The sequence below is a fragment of the Halichoerus grypus genome, chromosome 10 (assembly GCF_964656455.1).
Source record: "Halichoerus grypus chromosome 10, mHalGry1.hap1.1, whole genome shotgun sequence".
Classification (NCBI taxonomy): domain Eukaryota; kingdom Metazoa; phylum Chordata; class Mammalia; order Carnivora; family Phocidae; genus Halichoerus; species Halichoerus grypus.
Window position 1 is genome coordinate 117,946,364 of NC_135721.1, and position 27,862 is coordinate 117,974,225.

The 27,862-nt window shown below is 40.5% G+C and overlaps 2 protein-coding genes across 6 annotated transcripts in view; one reads left to right on the forward strand and one right to left on the reverse strand.

Annotated features, from left to right (window-relative positions):
* Positions 1 to 8,061, reverse strand: part of TTI1 (TELO2 interacting protein 1) — a 44,477-nt gene extending 36,416 nt beyond the window's left edge. Inside the window, exon 1 of one of the 4 annotated variants that reach the window (XR_004920246.2) lies at positions 8,002 to 8,061. The gene's annotated coding sequence lies outside the window, so the exon portion shown is untranslated. Of the gene's footprint in view, positions 1 to 7,974 lie in introns of all 4 variants that reach the window. The other 3 variants (XM_036101566.2, XM_036101567.2, XM_036101568.2) reach the window with 3 other exon arrangements.
* A 113-nt stretch (positions 8,062 to 8,174) lies between these two features.
* Positions 8,175 to 27,862, forward strand: part of RPRD1B (regulation of nuclear pre-mRNA domain containing 1B) — a 64,995-nt gene continuing 45,307 nt past the window's right edge. The window contains exons 1-3 of one of the 2 annotated variants that reach the window (XM_078057165.1): positions 8,175 to 8,690; positions 13,393 to 13,522; positions 21,026 to 21,159. In XM_078057165.1, coding sequence (XP_077913291.1) covers positions 8,540 to 8,690; positions 13,393 to 13,522; positions 21,026 to 21,159 — 415 coding nt within the window. In that variant the 5' untranslated portion in view covers positions 8,175 to 8,539. The remainder of the gene's footprint in view (positions 8,691 to 13,392; positions 13,523 to 21,025; positions 21,160 to 27,862) is intronic. The other variant, XM_036101574.2, reaches the window with a different exon arrangement.

The window sequence follows — 27,862 nt, forward strand, 5'->3', positions numbered from 1 at the left end:
TCAAGTCCTCGCTCCACACCTGGCTGCGTGATTTCCGTGAATTTCAATTTCTTCAACATAACATAAACTTGGTACATAAGACTTTTCTCCAAAAGTTCTAACTTTGAATGACCACCATATGGATAAAAAGACTGGGTTTAGATTCCAAAGACAAGAGTTCAGACATACAAAATGCCAATACAGGTTTCTGAACAGAAGGAAGAGAATTAATATTTGTTGAAAAACACTTCACTAAATGCCAGGCATATACTAGATATTTTATGTACATAAAAATTCCTCATCCACCAGCTGAGTAACACAAAGCTCAGAGAGGTGAAGTGATGCCTCGTCACACAGCAAGCGACGGCAGACCTGGAATTCACCTCAAGCCCGTGGCACTCCAAAGGCTATATGCACACTTTCCACTATACCAGAGGCCCCCCCAGTCTGTTTATCAGAATCAAGGGGGAACAATGTAAGCACAGGTTCCTGGGTCCCACAACAGAGCTAATGAATCAGAATCTATACTGGGGTGGGGGGGATGGTAGGTACGTTTGTGAATCTATTTTAAAAGTTTGCAAGGTCAGTCTGATGACCAGCCAGGCATGGGACTCCCACACTGTACACATTCTACACAAACTGTCTTCTGAAGAATAAGAACCAGGTGATGAAAGGAGTACTTGCTCAGGATCCATCTGGCAGTAGTGTGTAGAGTGTGCTGGAGGACTGCCTGGGGTTAAAGTGAATGGTTTAGGGGCGCCTGGGTGGCTCAGTCGTTAAGCGTCTGCCTTCGGCTCAGGTCATGATCCCAGGGTCCTGGGATCGAGCCCCGCATCGGGCTCCCTGCTCAGCGGGAAGCCTGCTTCTCCCTCTCCCACTCCCCCTGCTTGTGCTCTCTCTCTCTCTGACAAATAAATAAAATCTTAAAAAAAAAAAAATAAAGTGGCTGGTTTATTTGTGCACCTCTGCAACCGAACAGTATACTTTTTTAGTGTTACAGCTTTACTTGTGATTTTTCCCAGCATCTGGTACAGTGTCTACGAAGCACTGTTTGTTTAATAAATGAGTAAAAGAAGCTGGATAAACATTAAACCTCCAGTATACTTGAAATTTTGTAGCTTCCTACTTGTTCTTTTTTCTACCTCAAATGTTTCCTTAGCACATACTATGTGCCATGCACTGTGCTAAGGTCTTGACAAAGAAAGGGTGCCTGGGTGGCTCAGTCATTAAGCGTCTGCCTTCGGCTCAGGTCATGACCAGAGTCCTAGGATCGAGCCCCGCATCGGGCTCCCTGCTTGGCGGGAAGCCTGCTTCTCCCTCTCCCACTCCCCCTGCTTGTGTTCCCTCTCTCGCTGTGTCTTTCTCTGTCAAATAAATAAATAAAATCTTTAAAAAAAAAAAGTAAGTTAAAAAAAAAAACAAAGTTAACTGGAGGGTCTAACCCTGCAAGGAAGGAGTATACAACAGAACACTAAAGAGTATACAAAATAGAGGTGGAGGAGGGGAATCAAGGAGACTTCCCATAAATCCTTCCTGAAATTACTTTAGGCTCATTTCATTTACAGCTGTCCTCTACAGAATATTTGTGGAACCGTGCTTTGTACTACACTAATACTATGTGCCTATACCTTCTACTAGACAAGAAGTTTTTTGGTAGGCAGTACATTCTAGAAAAGTGGTTCTTAGCTTAGAGAAGGGTGTACATCAAGAATATATACTCCTTTCCCTCACCATCGGGGTAGTGTCAGAGGAGGCCTAGTGGACAGTTAGGACTTTTGCTACTGTCCTGTGATAATGAGGCCACCCTTAGTGTAGTGCAGTGGATACCAAGTGGGGAGCTGGGACTCTCACTTCTACTGGGAAGTAATGAGGAGCCCTTCCCCTTGGGTGTCAAAGGAGGCTGAAGGAGGACTCTGGACTTCTACCTACACTTGGTGTCAGAGAAAGCCAGCTAAAACAGAAGGCTTAAATAAGATCCAGAGTGTCAGAACATAATGCAAAAATGTCCAATCAAAAATCAGTCATCATACCAAGAACCAGGAAGATCTCAAACTAAAAGAAAAAAGACAATCAATACATCAAACACTGAGATGGCAGAGATGTGAGAATTATCTGACCAAGTTACCAAAGCACCCATGATTAAAAGGAGCAATTATGAACTTGCTTGAAGCAAATGAAAGAATAGAAAGCCTCAGCAAATAAACAGGAGATATGAAGAAAAAAATGGAAATTTTAGAACTGAAAAATTCGATAAATAAAAAGGTCAGTAGATGAGCTCAAAGGCAGAATGGAGAGGACACAGGAAAGAATCTATGAGCTGCAAAACTGAATAACAGAAATTACCTAATCTGAACAACTGAAAGAAAATAGACTGAAAAGAGCCTCAGGGACCCATAGGACTATAACAAAAGATCTAAGAGTTCCAGAAGAAAAGGAGAAAAAGGGTGGGTCTGGAAAAGTACTCAAAGAAATAATGGCTGAAAATCCCCCAAATTTGGCAAGAAATATAAATTTATATACTCAAGAAGCTCAGTGACCCCCAAACAGGATAAACCCAAAGAAATTTACATCAATTATAATGACATCATAATTAAATTTCTGAAAACGAATGACGAAAAAATCTTGAAAGCAGCCAGAGAAAAATGATACCTTGCTTACAGGGAAAAACAATTGGAATGAAAATGGATTTCTCATCAGAAGCCATGTCTGCCAGGAGGAAGTGGCACAGGAACTTTCAGGTGCTGGGGGGGGGGGGGGGGAAGAACTGTTAAGACAGAATCCTACACCCAGCAAAATGTTCATCAAGAATGAAGTGGAAATCGAGACATTTTCAGATAAAGGAAACCTAAGAGAATTTAACACCAGCAGGCCTGCTCTAAAAATATGGCTAAAGGAAATTCTTTAAACAGAAAGGACACATTAAAAAAAGGAATATTGGAATGTCAAGGAGGAAGAAAGAACATGGTAAGTGAAGATATGTATAAATACAATAGGCTTTCCTTATTCTTTTTAGTTTTCTAAATTGTGTTTGACAGTTGAAGCAAAAATTATATCACTGTCTGATTTGGATCTAAATGTATATGTAGAAAAAATATTTAAGACTATTACCTTATAAATAGGGGAGGGTAAGGAGACATAAAGGGAAGTGAGGTTGTTATACTTCATTAGTAGTGGTAAAGATAAGTTATGTACAAATAATGTAATACCTGTAAGAATCATTAAAATGGTTCCAAAGAGATACATTCAGAAACACTATAGGTAAGTAAAATGGAATTCTAAAAAATGTTCAAGTAACTTATAAGAAAGCTGGAAAAAGAAAATAGAGAAACAAAAACAGAACAAACAGAAAACAAAAAATAAAATGGAAGATTAAGCTCTACATATCAATAATTATATTAAACATAGAAGGTCTAAGTATACCAACGAAAAAATAGAAATTTTCAGAGTGGATTACAAAATATGACCTAACTCGGGCGCCTGGATGAATCAGTCAGTTAAGTGTCTGCCTTCGGCTCAGGTCATGATCCCAGGACCCTGGGGTGAGGTCATGCTCCCAGGACCCCGCATCGGGCTCCTTGCTCAGCGAGGAGTCTGCTTCTCCCTCTGCCTGCCGCTCCCCCTGCTTGTGCTCTCTCTCTCTCTCGTTCTCTCTCGCTCTCAAATAAATAAAATCCTTTAAAAAAAATATGACCTAACTCTATGCTGTCTACAAGAAACTCACTTCAAATATAATGATATAGGTAGGTTAAAAGTAAAAGGACAGACAGAAAGATATTATCATGCAAACATTAATCAAATGCAAGCAAGAGTGACTATATTAACATGAGATAGACTTCAGAGCAAAGAAAATTACCAGAGATAGAAAAGGACATTCTATAACCATTAAAAGGGTAAACCCATCAAGAAGACATAGCAATACTAAATGGCTTATGTCAAGACACAAATCCTAAATACAAAACAACCACAAAATGTGTGAAGCAAAAATGCATTAAAACTGAAAAGAGAAATATGGGTGATCACCACAATTATAGGTGGTGACTTCAACATTCTTCTCTCAACAATTGGTAAAACAAGTAGAAAATCAGCAAGGATAACAGAAGGACTCAACAACACCATCAACCAACAGGACCTAATCAACATTTAAAGAACTCTCCAACCCACAACAGAATACCCTTTCAAGTGCCCACAGAACATATACCAAGATAAATCATATCCTGGGCCATGACACAGAGAATACAGTACCTTCCCCAACCACAATGGAATCAAACTAGAAATCTCCAAACACCTGGAAACTAAGCAACACATTTCTAAATAATCCATGGATCAAAGAGGAAAGCTCAAGGAAAAATTTAAAAGATACATAGAAATGAATGAAAGTAAAATACAACGTATCAAAATTTGTGGGACACAGCTACAGCTATGCTGAGAGGGAAATTTATAGTAGTTAATAGGTATGTTAGAAAAGGGGAAAGGTCTCAAATCAATAATCTAAACTCCCATCTTAAGAACCCAGAAAAAGAGGAGCAAAATAAAACCAAAGCAAGCAGAAGGAAGGAAATACAGAGTAGAAATCAATGAGATTGAAAACAGAAAATAGAGAAAAATCAATGAAACAAAGCACTGGTTCTTTGAAAAGATCAATAAAATCAACAAACTTCTAGCAAGACTGACAAGGGGGAAAGACAGACAAAGAGATATCAAAGGATAATTACAGGAATACCACAAATAACTTCACCCACATATAGTTGACAACTTAGATGAAATGGTGAATTCCTTAGAAACTACTACAGCTCAAGTAATACGAAAAAGATTATTTGACCTGCCTTATAACTTTTAAGAAAATCGAATTTGTCATTTAAAAACTCAAAAAAGAAAAAGAAAACAAACCCCCAGGCCCTTATGGTTTCACTGGGAACTTCTACCAACCATTTAAGGAATTAACACCAATTCTACACAATCTTCTAGAAAAAGGAAGAAATCTTTCCAACCTATTTTATGAAGCTAGCATTACCCTGATACCAAAACCCAACAAAGACAATACGTAAATAAAAAAAAAACTACAGACCAATTTCCTTCAGGAACACAGATGCAAAAATCCTAAACAAAATATTATAAAATATAATTTGGCAGCATGTAAAAAGAATTATACACCATGACAAAGTAGGGTTTATGCTAGGGATGGAAGGTCGATTCAATATTTGAAAATCAGTGTAATTAATAGGCTAAAGAAGAAAAATCACTTGATTGTATCATCTCATCTTTCAGACTTCTAAATGTTGAAGTGTTTGAGGACTCAGTCACTGGGCCTCTCTTCTTTCCTTTTATTTACTTATTTGAGAGAGAGTACACACACACACACACACACACACACACACACATACACACACGCATGCGCGCGCGCGCGCGCGCGCGAGGACGGGCAGAGGAGGAGGGAGAAGCAGGCTCCCTGCGGAGCAGGAAGCCCAACGTGGTGGGGGGGCGGGGGCTTGATCCCAGGACTCAGGGATTTTTATGACCTGAGCCTGAGGCAGACGCTTAACTGACTGAGCCACCCAGGCGCCCCAACCTCTCTTCTTTCTACACCTATTCCCCCTTATGACTCCCATATTTATATCTCTATTGCTATCAGATCTCTTTTTTGAACTCCAGACCCATAAATCCAACTGCCTATGAGAGAAGCTCTACCTGGATAAGGCATTTCCACCTGCACATGTACAAATCTAAACTCTTGCTTTTACTCCCCAAGCCAGCTCTTTCTGCAATTCAGTAAATGCAAACTCCCATTTTTATGGTTGCTTAGGCTGAAACCTAAGGAGCCACATAGACTCATCTTTGTTTTACAGATCTAATTTGTCAGCAAATCCTGTTCTACCTCTAAAAGACAGAATCCTCAGAATCTGACCCTCTCTCACCACCTCCACCCTGGTCTGAGTCATCCTTTCACCCGGGTTATTACAACAGCTGCTCAACTGCTCTTCCTGCTTCTATCCTTGCAGCCTTGCTGTTCTCTGCCTAACAGCCACAATGCTTCTCTTTTGCTCAAAAGCAGTCAGCGAACTCTCATTTCATTCAGAGTATTATCCAAAATCCTTCCTATTGCTTACAAGTCCCCATGTGATACGGTCTATGTCATGTGGTCCCTGGCTACTTTTCTGAGCTCATTTCCAGCCTTTTGGTTCATATCATTCCAGCCTTACCATCCTTCTTGCTGTTCCTCAAAAATGCCAACAATGGTCTAACAATTGCACTTGGTTTTCCCCCTGCCTGGAACAACATTCCACCATACAGCAAACGGCTTGTTCTCTCGTTTCTTTCAGGGCTCTGATCAAATGTCACCCTATCAGTGAGGCCTTTTCTGACCAGCATATATAAGAGACTCCTATCCTCCCACAAATGCATTCCTCATCCTCCTTATCCTCCTTGATTTTTATTCAAGGTAGGTATCATTTTCTGACTTGTTTTATACTTGCATGTTTTTTTAGCCTATCTTCTCTTGTAGAAGGTAAGCTTCTGGGGACATAGATTCTTTTTGCTTAAAATAGTGCTTGAGACATGGTGCTCAAAAATTATTTGCCGAAAGAATCAGTGGCTCAGGAGTGAAGACTTTAGGATCAGATAACCTTGATTTAACTCCTAGCTCTGTCATTTTCTATGTCCAAGTGATATTGGACAGATTACTCACCCATGTTTTACGTTTTCTCATCTCTCAAATAGTGATAATAGTCCTCATCCCACAAAACTGTTGTGGGGATTAAATAAAACAAAGTATGTAATGTGCTTAGTACAAAGTGACTTGGTGTTAAGTGTTCAGTATATGACAGTGCTACTTAATATAGAAACATGGTCTAGATTTGGACTCAAAGGCCCTAGATTACAATTATGACTAGATACTGACTGTGTAATTTTAGGGCATGCACCTTTTTTATATTAATTCACGCAATCAGCTATGAATAAGGTGGCAGGATGAGAAAAATAGATGAAGATGCAGTCCTTTCCCTCTAATCTTAGTTATGTGATCTTGGGTAGTTCGCCTAACTTCTCTGTCCCATTTCCTCATTTGCCAAATGAGAATAACATAATAACTGCCTTACAGCTTTGTCATGAGGATTAAATGTGTTACTATGTGAAAACTATGTCTAGCCCGTAGCAATTGCTCACTATGTTGGCTATGATTATGATGATTATGATGATTCTAGTCTGGAAGAGGAGTGAAAGCATCTAAGCAAAGAACTACAATACGGTGCAGTGAGAGAAAAAACAGTCATCAACTAGAAGAATGTCTCTTAACTGGAGTTTGCCCATAACTGGTAAGTTCCACTATAATCAGGAAATTTAAAAACTGTTATGTCTACAATAACCTAACTCCCTACTACCAACCCAATAGCAGTTGGAAAGACAAATTTCTCTACTGGAATTAGAGAAATTGATAACTGGAATTTAAAACTTTTAAAAAATAGGTAAAGAGGTCACAGTCTCAAATAGTGTTTCAAAGAAAGGTCAATGGAACCATTGACTTCCCTGCCCCCACCCTCAAAAAAGTTAACATATTGCTTAAATTTCAGAAACAGTCAAATGGACTCCCAAGAGGGCAAGGGCAGCATGTAATTCCCTGAAAGAAGCAACCAAATTAAGGGCACAAAGGTGTGTTCTATGGCTGTGCTGTCACAGACTAAACGTCAAAACAGGACATTAAAGGGTGGTCCTGGAGGTTGAGTGGGAGCACACCAGGTGAGAAGAGGGGGAGGCGTCACCTTTGGAGAAAGAACAGCAAGAGCCAAGGCGTGAAAAGTGCACGTGGGTGGCTTGGCACAACCAAAGGAAGCTTTTGGGGGGTGGGGAGGTGGACAGCCAGAGAGCAGGACGTCTACGGAGAAGGGTGCGGCCTGGGGCTTGCCAGATGAAGGAGAGAGTCCCCACTCCTGTACCCTGTCCTGATCACTCAGCATCAGTGTCCCCTCGGGATTCCCCTCTAAGAGCTCCCGGTTGTTTGGTTACCTCTCGCTCCCGCCACTCTTCCCTTACCTCGTCTTCCAGCCTTTCCCTCACTCTCCCGCCTCCTCCGCCCCGTCGGAAGTGACGTACTAACTAGCGCGCCGTACAGCGCCAGAAAGGTTCTGTGAGAGCGGGAGAAAGGGTTCCGGTGAGCCTCATTGCGCCTGCGTGCGGGCGCGAGCGGTCAAAGCGCCTTCCGGAGGCCGCCGAACTGCGCTTTCCTCCCAGTCTGTCGCTTTCGAAGTACCCTGAGCGAGGTTCAGGGAGGCCGCCGCCACTGGAGGGGCATTTTTCTGTGGCTCTGACGCCTCCCGGTGCCCAGCTACTTCGGCCCTTGCCCTTTGACCCTGCTTGCGGCGGGGTGAGAGGTCGGTGGCCATCTTGTGGCGGCGGCGCGGGCGGCTGTTACTGCGGAGACCCATCCCCTCCCCCTCCTTACCCCCTGGCCGTCTGTCAGTCAGTAAAGAGCCCCGCAGGCAGTCAGGTGAGGCCCCGGCCTCGTGCCGTCACTCTTCCCGCCGCACTGGGCGGCCCAGGCCGCTCCCTGCAGGGCCCCACCGCCGCCACCATGTCCTCCTTCTCCGAGTCGGCGTTGGAGAAGAAGCTCTCGGAGCTGAGCAACTCTCAACAGAGCGTGCAGACCCTGTCCCTGTGGCTCATCCACCACCGCAAGCACGCGGGACCCATCGTCTCTGTGTGGCATCGCGAGCTCCGCAAAGGTAAACACCCCCTGCGCAGCCCCTTGGGCCCTCCCCCGGATTGACCTCTCCCCAGCCCGCTCCCGAGGCTCCTCTAGCTTCTTAGTTGAGGCTTGCTTTCCAAGCCTGGGCCTCTGATTGCGCTTCTGAGGTTGGAGACAGTGTTATCCCCATTTCTCGGAGAAGGAAACTGAGGCCCGGGAAGGTTTAAGATACTTGTCTGAAGTTTCCAGACTCCCAGTTCATCCAGCCCTTTTCCCCGCAGGCTACTCCTGACATTTGTGACTATTATTATCTCGACAGCCTTGTAGAGGGCACTGGCCCTAGGCTGTTGTATGCCAGGCGCTTTGCTGGGCATTTGGAGTAAGAGCCAGAGGACTCTGGAGAAAGACTGCCTAGATCGAGTCCTGGCTTAGCTACTTATTAGCTGAGTGATGTTGGGCTAGTTTCTTCATCTCTCTGTGCTTCTGTTTTCTCATCTGTAAAACGAGGACAAGGATGGCTGCCACTTACAGAGCCTTTATTCTGTGCCAGTCACTATGCTAAGACCTTTACGAATATCCTCACTTAGTCCTCAGAACGGCTCTGTGAAGTGGGTACAGTTACCCCCATTATGGAGCTGTTAAGGGGCCACGCTACCTAGACCTTACCTCTCAGGCTCCTCTTCTCATGCATCTTTCATTGATTCTAGACCCTGCTCAGGATCTGACAGGCATTCATTGAGCTCAGCCTGTTATGTGCCAGGCACTGGGTTGGATGCTTGATAACATGTTGACTCCAGAGGCCATCTGCCTGGAATTTAAGCCTGATTTTGCCATTCACTGACCCCAGCAGCCTAGCCTCTCTGACCCTCAGTTTCCTTACCTATAAAATGGAGGTGATGAAAACTGATATTTACTGTGCCTTTAATTATGTGGCAGGTGCAGTACTGATATCTTTACATACATTGTCATTTTTTAAATTCTCAGAGTTCTCTGGAGTAGGAACTTTGCAGATGAGGAAAAACTGAGGCTCAAACAACTTGCTGTGGTAAGGAGTAAACAGGATAATCCAAATGAACATTTAGCATGGTGTCAAGCACAGTATAGGCATTTCATAAATAATGGTGAAATGGGACTACTGATTACTCAATGTGAGGCATGGTCTTTGCCTTCAAGTTGCTTACAGTCTGGTGGGGAAGGATAGGCACCTTCACAGCTGTTACCCTAATGATTCCATAGCAGAAAGCTGAGGAAATGGAGCTTAGAACCACTTTGGGCAGCCTCTGTGCAGTAGGCCCTTTATAGTATAGGAAGTAACTTTACATGTGTTTTCCACTATCTGTGAGATGGAGATCCCACCTAAGTGGTTAAGTGATATTTTCAATTCCTTAGAACTCGTGAGGTTAGACTACATCAGACACCAAAATCCAAGATTCTTTCAGGAGACCCGGTTCTGGCCTTCTAGCAGAGACTCCCCTCTCCACAAATAGGGGTCCCCTCTGGGCAGCTGGGGGCTAGAGCCTGGAGCCCCCAGATCCTCCTCCTTGTACCCTATTTGAGTTATGGAAAATAACAGTTTAGAGAGTGCATTCATCTGTGACACAAGCTCCTTTAACCCTAATCTCATGATCCTAATTTCATGGAACTTTATGTTTTAAGGAGACCAGCATTATTATCTCCCATTTTATAGATGAGAACGTAAAGATGCGGAGAGATTAAGTGCTTTGTTTAGGGGCATGTAGCTGGAGCATCAGCCCAGCGCCCTCTGATGCCAAAATTTGTGCTTTCAAGTTCCCAGTGCCTCAGTGCCCTTTAATAAGTGAAGGTGATCATCTGACTCCAACCAAACCCATAGCACTTTTGTTGATTAGAATTAGTCACTGTATCCCACCCCATCCCATACTAATTGAGCATTTATTTCATTCTTACTAGTTCTGTCTTTTTCACTAGATTTGTGTTTTGAGGGAGAAACTAGGGCTTCTTGTTTCTTTGTAATACCCATAGCATTTAACATGGTGCCTTTTAACACAGTTTAAAAATAGGTTAGAAGTTCGATTGTGGTCTCCAACGTCATTTTCATGGTTGAGTAGAGGATCCAAACAGCACTACCTAATACAGCTTTCTGTGAGATGTTTTCTATCCATAATGCCCAGCAAGGTAGCCCCTTGCCACATGTGGCTGTTGAGCACTTGAAATGTGTGACTAAGGAACTAAAGTTTTAAATAATTGTGCTAGTTACAATTCAAGTGTTCAACAGCCATATGTGGCTACTGGCTACCATATTGGATAGTGCCAAAGTAGAGGATGCTCTTCCAAGCATCAGGATATAGCTTCCTAATACCCAGGCTTCCTTCATGAATAGAGAATGCCCCCACACTGAAGTGGAAAAAGATTTTGTGCCCTTATGCTCAAATTGACTAGCCCCTTAGATTCTGGCCCACCCTGAGTCTTTAAGAATGGACATTTCTATCTGTGGTCAAGTCATTTTCCCTAAGATGTTTACAGACTATCTCTGAGTCGCCTTCAAAATATTTACAGGGTTTAAAGAAATTATTATTATTATTATTATTATTATTATTTACTTAAATACTACTTTTATTCTTGATGGGTTATTGTCTTTCCACTTTCTGGGAATAATTTTTAATTTATCCCTTTGGGCTCTGTCCAAAGAACTTCCCTTCTTTATGGAGAAGTTTGATGTAAAATGCTCTTAAATGAATATTTTTAGTAATGTTTTTATATGTTGGCCTGAATGCAGATAAATAGGCTTTTTTTCCGCCCAACTTTTTTAGATGTCAAAACCAGCTAAACAAATTGAATTTTTTGGTCAGCTAGTTATATAAATTTTGCCTAATAACTACTCCATCCCATTTGGATTGGGCATAGATAGGGGATGAAAGGATCTATTATGTTATATTGGAAAGACATGTGAATAAGTGAGTTGTCACTTGGGACTAGAGTAGAGGGTGTGAGTATTCAGGTGCTCTGGGCTTTGTCGTATCACCTTTACACACATGGTATTTATGTTGGCTTCAGGATGCTGGATGTAGAGGGATAAAGTTTGACTAAAATCCCCATTGCAAAGTTTGAGGATGATGAAAATTAATTGGCATTATAAATAGTGAAAACTTTGGCTCTCTGGCCTCTTGGCTATCATGTTTGCAGCACTGAAAAAAAATGTATCATGTCTTAATTGTCCAAATTGACATTTTATACAATGGATTCTGGGTTTTTAAACATAAAATATATGGCATTTGTAAAGCTTTGCTTAATCAAATTACCTTTGTTGAAGTTCTGTTGTACTTTTGAATCCGCTAACTCATGGCGTTATAGACTTGGTAGTTTTATTTGTTGCAACATCCCAGGACAAGGTTTACTTTAAAAAGAGAAAAGCCTTTGCCATAATGATACGTTTGTAGCAACGGTAGAATATTGTAACTATTGACACTTTTGATCGGGTTTTGAATAATAATTAGAATAGTTAAAGATTAAAAAAAAAAAAAAAAAGAATAGTTAAAGATTAAATATTATCATCAGTTAGCCATGTAAACTAGGTTATTACCAGAAGGCTAATAAAACTCAGGATAGCCATATTTAATTTTATGAATACTTTGTCATCATTTTAAACTATTACATGCTTTTAAAATCTTGTTTTTAACTTGGGTTATTCTTCTGTAGCTACCTTTAAAAATGTCACATCTTATGCCTGCTGTGTCAGAATTTATACATGCTGTGTGCATTTCAAAAGAAACAAGTGGTTTCTGAGAGGAATAGAGTAAGGACTAGTTTTTCAGGTATGTAAAGGTTGATATAAGGCTTGCTTGAGTTTTTCAGGTATTTTAGCATTGGAGAAAACTTAATGTTTTGGACTGTCTGATTATATTCTTATTTATTTCTTTTAAAAGAAAACTGGGACCAAAAATGCTAGTGATGTAACTTTACGGTTGAGAAGTTATGTGCATAGAAGCCAGGAAATTCAGTAATGTTTCCCTAAGCAACTGTAACTCAGACATACTGCATGAGGTTTTTATGGTTTAATATATGATGCCATATAGAGTAATAGGAAATACTACATTTAGTATGTATAAGAGAGAAGAATTATGGTTTCTGTGGGAGCCAGAATTTTGCATATCCAGAATTCAGACATCTTTAAATTTTCATTAATAACGTAGCATTAATATATATTTATATTTGAGATAAATATCCATTGGTGCATTTAGAGATTTCTCTGGATTGTAGAATTGATATCATTGACTGATGATTGTTATTGGAGTGTTCAAAGAGAAATCATCAATGTAGGAACATAAATTATAAGAATCTATTTTAAAACTGAAACCTGGCTCAGTCTTTTCATTCTGCAGTATTTGGTAATTAAGAGTGAATTAAAAATGCTCATCTTTGCAATAGAATAAATGAAAACCTTGATTTTAATATGTCTTCTTGAGGATATGCTTATCCTTTAGGAATTTTCTTTGGATTATCTTTATTTTTACCATCAATTATTCTTGTTAAAATATCACAGAAATGAAGATGGCCCATTCTTGTTTTGTTTTTCAAACTTGTATTCTCAAACCTGTTTTGTTAGTGATGTCAATAAGTTATTTAAGTTGTTGTTTCAAACATAAAGGAACTCTGATCTCAAGTAAATAATGCTTAATATTCTTTAGGAGTAGCTTAGGGCAGAATTGTGGATTGAGAATTTCCTTGGTGTAAATTAAATTATCTTTTTTTCTTTTTTCCAGCCAAATCAAATAGAAAGCTTACTTTTCTGTACTTAGCCAATGATGTCATCCAAAACAGTAAAAGGAAAGGACCTGAATTCACTAGAGAATTTGAATCTGTCCTTGTGGATGCTTTTTCTCATGTTGCCAGGTATGTTGTCTGGTTTTTTTGTTTGGTTTGGTATTTAAATGCATTATCCTTTCCTCTTTACTGTTCTTTCCTTCTCTGGGAGAGCCTTTGTAAATTGACAACTTCATATTTTACAGGGTTGTGCTTTACAGTGTTGTAGAGGCCAAATTACATTACAGAGCGTTGTAGAGGCCAAATTACAGTTTTCTGTTTTGCTGGACCCTTAAGAACTGTCTCAGACATGTAAACATTTTGATGCATTGAAGGGATTGAGTCTAGCACTTGTAGAACATCTTTTTCCCTAGGTATATTCATTTATTGAATTCATTTTTTGACTATGGTGTTTTCCTTGGCTTGGCTGAGTTGTCTCATTAGCTTATGGTCAGAAAACAAAGCTAAATAGTACCAGGAAACATTCCAGTAACAAAACCTTAATAGCAAGATATTAGTTGGTTATGCCTTTATTTTTACTTCTTTCCTTCTAAATGTCTAGATGTCTCATTTACTAAAAATAGTGGTCATTACTGTAACTGCAAAGATAATAATTATCAGTGTGGAAAGTAGATACTTGCACTGGCTATATCATATTAAATCTCTGCCCCTATTGTGTTTTGTGAACAAGAAGACTAGAGCATAGAGCACACATGTAGCTAATATCACATGAAATTCATTTGATTAAAACTTCTATAAATCACTTTTATTTATTTAAAAATAAACTGCTTTTCTGTAGACACAAGTTAGTTGTCCAGGAGGAGCAAACAACAACTATTTTTCACTAGAATATTATTTAGTAAACATATAAGAAACATCTTTGCAAAAGGAAATTGGGAAGGGCAAAAAAAAAAAAAAAAAAAAGAGACCAGTTGGTTAAAATTGTACTAGGGTCTGAAGTATAAGTGAAAGGCCTTAAATGTATAAATGAGTCCAGCATTCCATGAAAGATTTGAGAATTTTGAAGGAATAAAATGAAAAATCCAAAAGAAAGAAATGATACCTAGTTTTCTGGAGATGAGAAAAGATTTTTGTTTGTCAGCTACGTAGCTGGCCCCTACTTTTGATGAACATGGGCACTGAAGAAGCAGAATGCATTATGATCTTGAAACAATCCTGAATCCTTATAGCAGAGTAAGCTTAGAACAGACTGCTAGAATAGCTATCTCAAATGGGAGCCCCGGCATTTTCTTGTTTTGAGGAAAGGTAGTTAAGTTTCTTGGGCTGTAGCTCTGCCCCCAGCACTCTCAGTGACCTTGGATGTGTTACTTAGCTTCTACTGATGCCTCAGTTACAAGTTTCCTAACGGATTAGAAGGGGATGACATCACCTACCTCTCTGAAGTTGTTGTGGGGCGGAAATACACCAGTCTGTTTGAAAACACATAGCACACTGCCCAGTCCCCAGTCTTTGCTCAGTTACGGAAATATGCTAAATTGTAAACTTTGTGGCAAGAAGGACCATTTCTTTTTTGTTCTTCACTGTATCCCAGGCACCTAGTAACGTGTCTGCCCGGCACAGAGCTGTCAGGTTACATAGCTTTAGGGAGTACCATTTATGTAGCCTTGGTGTGATCGGTGTGCCAGGAGTTGGGCAACATTGTGGTCTGCCCTGGCATTTAAGGATTCCGTAAGTATTTGTTGAATGAATTAATTTGGGTATAGGGAATTGACTAAAATAATTTCCTGTCGGGATAGTACACATAACATTTTTATTTAAAAATTGAACAATAATCATTAACTGCCCCCCAAACCAGGAAAGGGTAAGTAGAAAGGAGTAGGAGAAGGGGAATGGGCAATACTGGGATTGAAAATTCCTTTTCTACTTGGTATAACATCTTAAAGCCTATCTAGGAGGCGCTGTAAAAATGTCTTGGCAGATTTCTGTGGCATTATGGGGAAAGTAAATCTGGTCCTTTTCAATGAAAAAAAAAAAGCTCTAATTCCTTTTTTTTTTTTTTCCATCTTGTTCTTTTAAGGTCCTTTTTGGGTATTAGGTTCAGGATCCCCATGTTTCTAAGCCCTTTCCTTCCACCATTGTTAGAACAGAAAAGCCAGCAACTCCACTTTAATCCTGATGTACCTTATCCAGGGTAAGAAGTAGTCTGTGTGGCTTTCTGTGCCCAGTTGAGGAACAAAGATAGTGGACCCATTAATATTGACCAAAATTGATTAGGAATCTTTTTATGGTAATTTCCTACCTCCTCCCTCACCTCTCCCCCCTCCCCCCCAAAAAAAACCCCAAACCAAACCTCTGAAGTCAGAGGAAGCAGCCAAGCTCATAGGTTAGATTTAATTTGAATAGCAGTTTAATTAACTGGACTTTGAACTTTTTTCCCACACAAATGCCTTCTTTTTTTTTTTTTTTTTTTTTTAAAGATTTTATTTATTTGACAGAGAGAGACACAGAGAGAGAGGGAACACAAGCAGGAGGACTGGGAGAGGGAGAAGCAGGCTTCCCTCAGAGCGGGGAGCCAGATGCGGGGCTCGATCCCAGGACCCTGGGATCATGACCTGAGCTGAAGGCAGACGCTTAACGACTGAGCCACCCAGGTGCCCCCACACAGATGCCTTCTTATTTTCTTCTGAGTTTGGAGATAGTTGTGCACTTTGTTTTTCAGTCCACATATATTTGAGTGCCTTCTATGTCCCAAGTACTGACGCAGACACTGGAGGAGTAGCAGTGAGCAAGTCAGGCAAGGACAAATAAACAAGCAAGATACTTTCAGAGGGTGATAATATGGACATGATGAAATAGAATGACATTCTGGAGTGGGATCTGTTCTAGTGTGGTTAAGGAAGGCCTCTCTAAGGAAATGACATTTGAGATAATCATGCGAAGTAGGAACAAACAGGTATTAAAAAGAACCTAAGGTAGAAATAATCTTGGCATGTTAAGAGGATCAGAATGAAGGCCAGTGTGGTTAAAACAGTTGTGTTGAGCAAAGAGAAAAGCGGCATCCGGATAAGATCAGAGAGGTAGGCAGGTGCCAGTCACTTATGTCTTATAAGCCTTGGGAGAGAGGATTTTATTCTGATGGGATGTCAGTGACGGGTATTAAGCAGGGGAAAGATATATTCCATCACATGGTTAAAAGGTCCCTGTGGCTTGGTGTGGAGAATGGATTATAAAGGCCAAGGACACGCCTATGAAGGGTATTGCTCTACTACAGGCTAGAGATGACATTGGCTGGGACTCAGAGCAGTGAGAACATAGTAAGCTTCCAGATTATCGAATGTTTACTTTGTGAATGGATTTGCCTCACCTCCCCCACGTAAAACTGATAGGATTTGTGGGAGTTGAGTGGGAACTGGTCATGAAGGAAAAGAGAAATCAGATTATCTCTAGGTTTTTGACATGACTAAGAGGATGGCTGCAAGTGCTATTTGCTGAGATGAAGTTTGGGGAAAAGATGTGGTAGAGGAAGTCGGGAGTTTTGTTTTGGCCATGCTAAGTTTGAGATGGCTAGTAGATATTCCAAGGGGGTGATGCCAGATAGGTAGATGGATGAAATAGTCTGAAGCTCAGTAGGAAATTAATTTCTGGAGACATAAATTTGGAGTTATCACCATATACATACTTATTTACTATTGTGTTATGGATTCCCAAGGCCACTTCCAGGTTTGGTGACTTGCTAGGAGGGCTCACAAGACTCACAGTATGGTTGTGCCTATGGCTATGATTTATTACAGTGAAAGGATACAAAGCAGAATCAGCAAAGGAAAAGTTGCATGGGCCGCAGTCCCGAGGAAACCACATACAAGCTTCCAAGAGTCCTCTCATAGTGGAGTCACACAAAACATACTAAATTCCTCCATTTTTGAGTTGTGACAACATGTGTGAAGTGTTGTGTACCTGGGAAGCTCATTAGAGACTCAGTGCCCAGGGTTTTTATTGGCGTTGGCCGCAGGTACCCTCTGCCAAAATTCCCAGCTCTCAGAAGGAAAGCAGGTATTCAGCGTAAATTATATTGTTTGCACAAACAGTTTAGGCACAGTAAACCATGATTATCAGTTAGGAAATTCAGGAACACTCCTTCCAGATGCCAGCCAAGAGCCAGCATGGTGAGCAGGCCTTTCTAAGGGTGGCAGTCTCAGGCTTGCTCTTTCCTGCATGATTGGCAATGGAACATTTCCGCTCCAGTTTCACAGGAGGCTCTGATGGAAGTGCTGGGGTTATTTAGAAAGAATTCCCACCTTTAGTAGGCTTATCACAGGGCTACTGTGCAGGGGATAAGACAGAAACACACAAATTATAGTGGGTATGCCAAGGATGTGCCATTAGACCTACAGAGGAAGAAAAGGTCCCCAGGTTAGCTTGGTGAGGCCTCAGCTGACACTTAAAGCAGCAATTCTGTGTGTATAATACATAGTTTATACTTTTCAGATCGGATTTATAATTAGAATTAAAAATGCATACTAAGTTGTGTTTCATATAAGTTATACTTATCATTTTCTGCTTATTCATTGATTAATGGCAAGGATTTTTTGGTATTTTTTCACTTAAAGATTTCTCAGTTTAGAATGGAGTTAATGCAACCTGAAAAGATAGTTCTGTTATGAAACTACTTTATTGCTTTAGTTGTACCCACTTCCAAATGCTAATGGGACTTCAGTTCATTGGAGCTACTTTGGGCAAAACCTCATGAGTAAAAAGATTTCTTGACTGTTTTATCTGTAGCTTTGAAACTTACCTGGCAAAACTTTGATTTACTATATTGCTCCAGAAATTAGCCTATCCTGGCTAATTACATTCACCAGTTAAACTAGAGCTTCTTTTTTTTTTGCCTTTAGTGGTAAAAGCCTTATGAAAATGACTTGGATTTTACAGGTTTGTGTATCAGTTTCCATTGCATATAGTAATGTGGCTGAATCTGTACCCCAAATCAGTCTTAGTCTAAATTGAGTCCCAAATATTTAGTCTGCATTGTGTCCCCCCCCTTAACTAAATCCTTGATAAGAATTTATTGTCATGATAGGTTTCTCTTTCTATTAAGTGAACAAAGAATTTGCAGAGAACAGGTTATATGTTAAAAGCATCAACCAGTTAAGTTCTGATTAGTTGCGATTTGGTTATACTAATTATTTTATTTTCTAAGTCATTCATTTGATCTCATCAGAGACTTCCCATTGCCTTCAGGATAAAGGCCACGTACTTAATATGGTGTTCAGGGCCCTCATCTAATTCCACTCTGTCCTTCCAGATTCTTCTGCTATTTCCACATATTCCTTATATACTTAAGCCACCTGCATTACTTCCAACTTCTCCCTCTTCACCTTGTTCTCCTTTGGGGGTTCCATTCAAAGGAGAGGAGATAACATGAGCAAAGGCACATGCGTGATGAGAGGGAGCAAGTTCTGAGCGGAAGATACATGTGGTTAAGTGCCCTGGTTGGGGTGTGGAAAGGGAAGGGGCTACTGGATCAGGCCCTAGAGGTCAGGCCCTAGGCCTTGGTCTTTGTATTACAAACACAGTATTTCATAAACCTCACTGAATGAGCAGGTGAGTGTTTAGCTGATGTCTGATAGGAGTGACTTTGTTGTGGAAAGATGATTGTTGAAAGGTAACTAATTGTATGGCCTATCGAAATCTAACTAAAAATTTTCGAGAAAGATTAAAATGAGGCCAATATTGTGCCTGTTCTAGGGTGGGTAGCAGGGGGCGGGGGAGAGGACAAATCGCTGCCCTTGTGGAAGTTGCATTCAAATGGACAGTTTTTTATGGGAAGTCAAATAAATAAAAAAAATGAGATCAAATAAACAATGAGTAAACTGAATAGCATAGCAGAAGCAAGCTGTATGGAGAAAAATTAAGTAGGGGTAGGGAGTGTAATTTTAAATAGGGAGATTAGGAAGGGATGCCTGAGCCATGCTGCCAAGTAAGGAAATGTGGTTCCAGGCAAAGGCCCTGAGGCAAGAGGGCCAGGGTAGCTGTTGGGGAGCGAAGAAGGGAGAGGCTAGGTGAGGCCAGAGAAATAATGAGCTGTGTTGAGAATGGCTTTGTAGGCTTTATGAGAACTTTCACTTTTATTCTGGGGGAGAATGGGAAGAACCATTGGAAGTTTTGAGCAAAAGAGTGACATAATCTGCCTTCACACAACAGAATTTTTAAAGCTTGAGATTAGCTTGTAGGAGGGTAAGGGTGGAAGCAGGGAGACCAGTAATCAGGCAAGAGGTAATAGTGGCTTGGACCAGCTTGACAGCAGAGGAAGAGGTGAGAAGCAGTTTGTTTCTAGATATATTTTGTAGGTGGAGTAAAAGTGTTTTTATCACCAATATCAAATAACTCAGTCATAGCTTTAAGTTTTGTAAACTACCATTGAAATTTTTTTTCCTTTTTTTCCCCCCTCACCTCTGACTAAAAAAAAGTTTGACCGAAAAAAAAAAAAAAAGTATGTACCCTGATTTAGTCCTTTGACCCCAGTGCAGGAAAATTTCCCACTAATATTTCATAAATGATGCAATTTGACCAGATCAAGCTGAACCCTCACATTACCTTGATGTTAACACAAGTTTTAGAAAAGTGCCATGAGGGCATACTTCCTTTGTACCTCTTTCTTCTTGAAGTTCCTGTTAAAGATCTTGGCTTAGAAACTAAGGTGTCAGGGTATCCCTTCTTGTTGGAAGTCGCTCAGGGTAAGATCATTGACACCCAGGCCGCTTTACAAACCAGAACAAGTCATAGAACACCATGGATGGTGAGGGAATTTGTTTTCCTTTCAGAAAGTCTTCCCACACTCTTCCACTTGCTGTCTGACGTTTTCTGGTAAGCAGCTGTTGCACACTGAGTGCTAGTTCTAGTTATCTCATTGAAAATACTCTGTTTCCAGAGTAAGGTATGTCAGGGAAAAAATGGTGTAGCTTCTCTCAGATATAAATTACAAAGGGCTATATTATGCTTGGTGTGTTCTAAGATTACCCATTAGACACCTTTGTGAGAATGGGTACTACGTACCTAACCCAGAATTAAAATAATGATGAAGTAGTTAATTTGAGTTCAGATTTGGTATATGTGTATGATTGTATTTGCAAGGCATGTAGAAGTGTTGGTGTGTTAGCATTGATGGGTTGTGGTGAATTTATTCCCCATTTTTAAACATTTGGTTTTTTTTAAATCATTTTTTTTTCTACCCTTAAAGGTTTTGGCCCCCTTTAATTTCCAGCAGAATGTCTGGCACTACATTTCGATTAATGTCTTCTTAAGAAGCAAGCTGTCACATTTGAAATGATCAATTTTTGATAATTCTCTGTAACAATCAGCAATTGGCTTTTTGCCCTATTTGCCCCATCTTTCAAAGGAGATAAAGACAGATTACTTGTATAACGTGCTCCGTCTTCCCTATGCACCACAGGAAGAATGTAGTTTCTGGTCAAATTTTGGGTATCTGTTTATCACAATGTGTATCTTACTCTTCCTTCTGTGTTTAAATATGTAAATCATTTAGTCAGTTGTTGTTATTTTTAAAGTAGGTCTGTCCTAATTAAACACAAAAAATCTTAAGCTTATATCTATCTTTTCGTCTTTTCTGGGCAGAGAGGCAGATGAAGGCTGTAAAAAACCTTTAGAAAGATTGCTGAACATCTGGCAAGAAAGAAGTGTGTATGGCGGCGAGTTCATACAGCAGCTGAAGCTGTCTATGGAGGACTCCAAGAGCCCTCCCCCCAAAGGTAGAAACATCACCACATGTTTACAGCTCTTGGTCTTTGCCTACTTTCGAATCACATATGAAAAGCTGCAGTGGGGGTTGCTGTGAACCACCAGCGATTATATGATTCTTCAGAGAGATGAACATAAATGATGGTGAGAATTTATGTAGTGCTCGCAGCGTGTAAGCCTGGTTCTAGTATTCATGCTATTCATCATCTCACACCCTTAACTTTTGCTGTGTATTCTCCTTGGCTCTCTTCTGCCTTGCAGAGAGTTTCCTTGCACAAGGGAAAGGAACAACGTCGTTTAGTTGTGGGGAACTAGGAGGCACCTTGGACTAAGATTTTGCCCTAGCCCTGCCACTGACTACTGTGGGGTCTTGAATATGTCTCTTAGCTCTTTTAGAGCTTGGTTTCATTAAATATTGATGTGGTTTTGGAACATACTTTTGATGTTTGTCAGCTTGCTGTCTATAATTGATTTTGGTCTTTACTGAACCCAGGATATCCTCCAGAAGCGTGTACATGTATGTGTGTGAACCTCACCAACTCCTCTTAAGAGCTTATGTTCTTTTTTTCTTTAAAGAGGAGTAAGATCAAACATTATTTGGTTTGTGGGTTTGTGGTTAATTGCGGTTTAATTCTAGTTGGCACGACGTGCTTCTGAGCTACAGATCTGATCTGACTGCACACGAACTCATTGCCTGGAGGAACAAGTCTAAGTACTAACATAGTACTTAGGACCCTTTATAATCTGAACTAGTTTACTTTTCCAGATTCTTCTGCCATTTCCTCACATACACCTTGGTCTTTGGCCATACCCAACAGTTTCCCTTCTGGATGCTCTCAGGGTACCTCTTCCGTTGCATCTGGTGTTACCTCTGCCTGAAATGTCCTCTGCCTCTTTCACTGGGTGGTGAACTCATTCTTTAGGAATGCTCTTCTCATTTTGACATTTTCCCTACTTTGTCTGGGCACATGTAGCCCTTCCCTCCATGTTCCTCTGGTACTTTTTACATGCCTCTGCTATGCATTCAACCATGATTAGTTTACCTGATAATATCATTCATTCAGCAGGCCTTTATTGTGTACCTTTCATGATCTCTTCCAGGTCTGAGTTTACACGCATTTTAAGATGGGGCAACTTTCCCGTAAAACTACAAATTAGAGGCTTTGTAAGAATGACGTAAGTGCTTTCACACTGCAGGTCATTGTTGTTTTACTTAAGAGTTGATGGGAAACAATTTTGAGGTCACTCTGGTGGTAGCTTCTTAAAAGCAAGGTGTTCCCTACTTTGGAGTCTGGTAGTGTTTATATTGTATCTTTTGGAGGTGTTCTGCACAGTGTTGGGGAATTATTCAGCATTCTTTTCTCTACTCTTAGACATCATTGGTAAACAGTGCTGATTTTTTAAAACACCTTTGGGCAAGTAGGGGAGCTCTGAAAGACAATGTTGGAAGCTAAGTGTTGAATTTCAATTCGACAAGCATTTGCCAGACATGTGCTTTGAGTAAATGGCTATGCTAAATGCTATAGGACTGAGCAGAGGGTGGGGAAATAGTTTTGCGCTCAGGGAGCAGTCAGGCAAATTGGGGAGTTTGTGGCAGTGGTAGATTTGAAAATAGCTCTGTTGGGTTTCTGATATTTTTGAGCGTCTAGACATTGATAGCCGTTGAGGCAGTATTCCTCCATGTGGAGGATAATGCTGACCTGAAGGTGATTTCTCTTTCTCTGTGCTGTAAAAATGGAAACGCATACCAAAGGTTCCAACATGTATATTAGTCTCAGCTAACTCAGTCTGTCTCCTCACCATCTTCTTTGGACCTGAGTTATCAAAATATTTTACCTCAGTCCTTTCAAAATATTGATGGGTTCTCCAGAAGTTTATTTCCAAAATTAAATAGTCCTTTTATATTTCAGCTTTGATTCATGGATATTTCTTTGTCTTGAGACAACTCTAGAATTTACCTTTGAAATAAAAATTTTCCTGTGGAGCTTTGACAGTAGAGAATAAATAAGCTTAGGAATTTTGTTTTAGAAAAGTGGAACTTGGGTTTATATACCTGTTTCCCCATGTGTAAGACCCAGGTGTTCTAAAGTTGTCTCTCTGTTCTTGGGCATACTCAAGCTGTCACTGGACTGAATGGAATTTCATTATTTACTTAAGTCACACGTGACTCACACAGTATCCTACAGTTGTAGAAGGATTTAGAAAAGAAAGGTAGATACAAAGGAAATAGCATTTATTGAGCATCTATTATGTTCCAGCCTGTTGGCTGCTTTTCATGTTAATTTATTTTAGATTCTTACAACTCCTCTATGAATTTGGTATTTTCATATTTCAGATGAAGATACTAAGGCTCAAAAGGGTATAGTGATTTTGTCCAGATATAATTAATAAGTGGAGAATTCATGTTCTGGTCTGTATGACTTTAAAGCCTGTGTTCTTCACACCATACTTTTTGCTGGGGAAGCACATGTATTCAGTAGATTTGAATTAGGATATGAATTCATGAGCAGGTTACCCAACTTTCCTGGACCTTAGTATAGGTAGTTTAGGTATTCCAAGCAAGGGTTTAAAACCAGGCTTCCAGAGTATGAATCCCTGCTCTGTCACTTCCAAGCTGTGTGACCTAGGGCATAGCATTAGACCTCTCTGAGCTTCAGGTTCTTCACTGTACTGTATGGCTATTAGTAGTAACACCTCATAGCATTATCCTAAAGATTACTTGAGATAACATAGGTAAGATGTTATTAATGAAGTGACGATATGACTTTTATTTGAGCCCCACTCTCTGTTTCTAATATCTAATATTCTGAGTTTCTCAATATGATCCACTGGCAAACATAGGAGGAGAATTGTTAGTATTTTTAGTTCCCCAGATTTTGTGCAAGATTAGAAGCCATAGCGGTTAAGAGCACAAGCTCTAGGCCCAGCTTCCCCAGGTTGAAGTCTAGAGCTGGCCACTCAGTTTGAGACGGTACTGGTGAAGTGCTTTCAGAATACTAGGTCCAGCGTCAGACCTTGGCTGCAGAGCTTTCTCTTTCCGTGAGTAAAGTTTAATGTGTTCCTTTTAAAAGTTGCCTTTATTTTGCAGGGAGAGAACAAAGAATGCGGGAGCTGTTACAAACAATATTTCCTGATTCTTTTCTCTTTATAAAAGTAATGTAAAATCTGTGGGTATTGGGGTTTTTTCCATTTGTTTTTTATTTTTATTTGTTTTATTTTGTTTGTTTTTTAGTCCCAGAAAATTTCAAGTGGATTCTTTGGAAGACCTAGCTTTACAAGTAGATGGCTGCATTTTATAAAGTGTTTGGGAGACTTCAGGCCAACTTTTTGCCTTAAAATTAATTTTGTAGTCTGCTGTAGTGTCTAAAATTCTACCACAGTCAGGTCTCCAAGAGATGTATTATAAATGCTTAAGGGAACCAGGATTGCTTGAATGTTAGCCAAGTATAAGATCCCTAGAGACACGGGGACAGGTTGGAGGATAGAGAGTGTATAATATGAGGACAGGCAGATTGGGGCCACCCGTAGTGTTTGCCCTGCCTGTAAACAGAGTGGTTGAGTGAGTCAAAAAGCAAGTGTAAATGCTATGGTCAGAAGCTGAATTGATAGTGGGAGGGTGCCTTGTCTTAAATTCAGTAATAGGAGTGGGACTGACAGATTTCCTAGGCTATTTTTAATAGCTGCCTGACTAGATTGAGCATGCTGGGCATTATAATTGCTAACTTTGTACAGATGAGTCAGGGGACAGTTAAAAGAGCAGGCTGTCCTGTTTGTGTAAACGGAGGCATGTGGTCATTTTTGGTACAGCGCTAGCGTCTTCCAAGCTCTGTGCCACCTCTGCTTTCAAGAAGTTTCCAACTCAGGTCTGGTGACACATTTCTAGGTATTATAGGGATATAAAGAAATAAGATACTTAATGTTTCTATCAGAGAGGTAAGGCCTGTGCCTGCCAGCGGCCATACAGCACAGCAAGGGCCAGGTGCTGCGGGAGTAGAGGAAGATGATGGCTCAAGATGCTGCTGCCCTTACCATGGGTAGGCTTTGAGCATAGGTAGTATCGTTAGAGGCCATTCCGGGTTTTTGAGTAGAGGCACAGTGGGCCATTCATTTCATAAGAGTGTAATCTAAGTTGGAAAAGGAGTGACTAGCGGCAGGGAGACCAGTTGGGACAGTGGTCTGCACAAGGCATGGAAAAGGGCACATTTCTGATAAGAGGCGATGGGAAGAAACAGAATGGAAAGATCTGTAAGGTACATCTCAGAAGTGTAGAGTCTGCTGGAAGTTGGGACTTTAGGAGAGATTCTGGTGGTCTCCAAGGCATTGTACTTGGAAGATGGGGCCAGTGGAAGTGTTCATAGTATGAGTAGGTAGCTCAGGAAAGGAGGAACCTTATGAAGAAAATGATGAATAATTCATTTCCAATAGGTTCTCCAAGTGGAAATAGGAGAGAACTGAAGTAGGATGACAGTGGTTATCTCTTATTACACCCTCTTCCATCAGGATGGCGAAGGGCAGAAATGGGCCTGCAATTATTTTCATTAGTTTGATTTCAGTCTTGTAATGCTATGAGTGAGTGCCAGTATGAAGTGGTAAAAAGTACTCCAGTTTAGGGGGCAGGTGGCTTTGGCTATAGAGGTGAGACTTACACTAACGAGCTCCTTGACTGTGGACAAACCACAGCCTGTGGGCCTGGATATATGCTCATGAAAAACGAGGTGGGGAAAGCAAAGATGTAGGTCTATCTAAGGCCTTCCAGTGCCCAAATCCAGTGATTCTGAGGGTCCTAAGGTACAAAGTGGTATGTGGTTTTTATATATAATAACTTCTGTATAAGAGTTTGAAACTGAAGGATTCAAGTTTTGTAATTTTTCTACCTTCTTTAGTGTATTTAACAGTTATTTCATTGAGCACTGTTCTAGATGCTTGGAAGTGAACAAAAAAATATTAAAAAAATTTTTTCGCTTATGTGCTTATATTTTAGTGGCAACTCCTAATGCGTGGCCACTTTGATGCTTTGTGGTGGCTAAGTGTCTATGAGGGTCATACCACCCTGCACATTAATTAGGCAGCTAGTGTGTGCTAAGTACTGTTAGACATCTCATATGCAAATTATATACCGTTAGATTTTCTGTTTTACAAATATAGCAGTCCTTGTTTTGCATAGCGCAGGACTGTAAAAATGACTATGTAAGCCGAAACCATGCAAAATGATCTTAATAATCAATGGGAAAAGTTTTGATTGTTCTATGACTTTTAAAATTTTTTTATCAAAGAATTGAAAACTCACTGTTGATTACAGATCTATAGGGAACAAAAAAGATAGTAACACTAATAGATACCTAGCATGCTAGAATATAAAACACTAGGAACATTGAGAATTAAAGTGCTTTATTTCTTTGTAATGAGCTTCACAAGAGGGGTTTGACCAGAGAGAGCTTGCCTTCTTGTGTAGTCCATGGTATGGAGCAAGCATCCTCCAAGTTTGGGTCGGCTTTCAGCAGTTTACCCTTAGTGTTCTCCGTGTCATGAGGTGTGTTGGAGAGTTCCTGTAATGTGAAGAGTTTTGTCAGCATCACTTCCTCTGGGACACGGTCGTTCTTGTCATCACAACTGATTTCTTCACTTATTTTGATAAATTGGCTTTCACCAGGTGATTCTGGCTGCGGACCTAGAGTTTCTGGAAGGGTATGGCCGTGCCAGCATCCCCGCGGCCAGCTGTGTCTTCTGCCAGCTCCCTTTACGTTCCGTTCGCTTCTAACATGAGCTTTAGTTTTAATTTTGGGGCTTCTCTTTCATCTTTGTCATTTTCAGTCAGTTCCCTGTTTTGATTATTCGTCTTTATGAGATGTCATGCGAATTTGATCCCTGGGAGACAACACAACCAAACACTGCTGTTTGTGTGTGACTGAAATAACAGCGGTGCAGTGACCAACCAGTGACCTGAAAGAAGTCATGTGGTCACTGATCATGATGCGTTTCTATTACTTACGCAGTGATTTGTGGATTGAAGTTAGCAGCAAAGTTTGTTCTTTATGGAGTTACTCTGAGTGAATATGCCGCAGAAACTGAAATTTGAACCGTGGTGTCGGGGGACTGGTGTTGTTGAAACCTTGGTAACAAATCTGTGCATAATAGAATCTTGCAAAGTGGGGGCTGCCTTGATGCAAATGTTGCTGTTTTCCTTTATTTAATAGAACAGAGGAACAAACCCATGATATTGACTTGGCTTTCACGTCAAGCATAGTTTGGTCAGTTAATGTGTAAGGTAGGACCAGGAACTACATCCTTGTTTCCAGGAAAAAATGTTTAATGAAGCAAGACGTGTACGTTATTCTGTTTATAACTCACAGAGTTCAGAGGCAGGTGCGTGGTGACCCCTACTTTGGCAGATGAGAGAGTGTGTGCTGTGGAGGAATTTGACTACAGTGGGAAGCGCACAGATTTTGAAAGTCCCACCTTTAAACCAGTATGGAACTTCTCGGGGCCTCCATTTTCTCCCCTGCAAGCCGGAGATAGTAGATCTTAGAGTTGCCTGAAGGACTCAATGTACAGAAGCTGTTGCCGTGCCTGCCACATGTTACCAGCGTTTCTTTACTTTCCAAGCCTGAACGTGTCATTTAGACTTAATGTCCCATAGATGTTTGGCATTTATTTTGTATTGTCCAATTTGATACAAAAGTAATGATTTTGGAACGGGCACTTTTATTGTAGCCA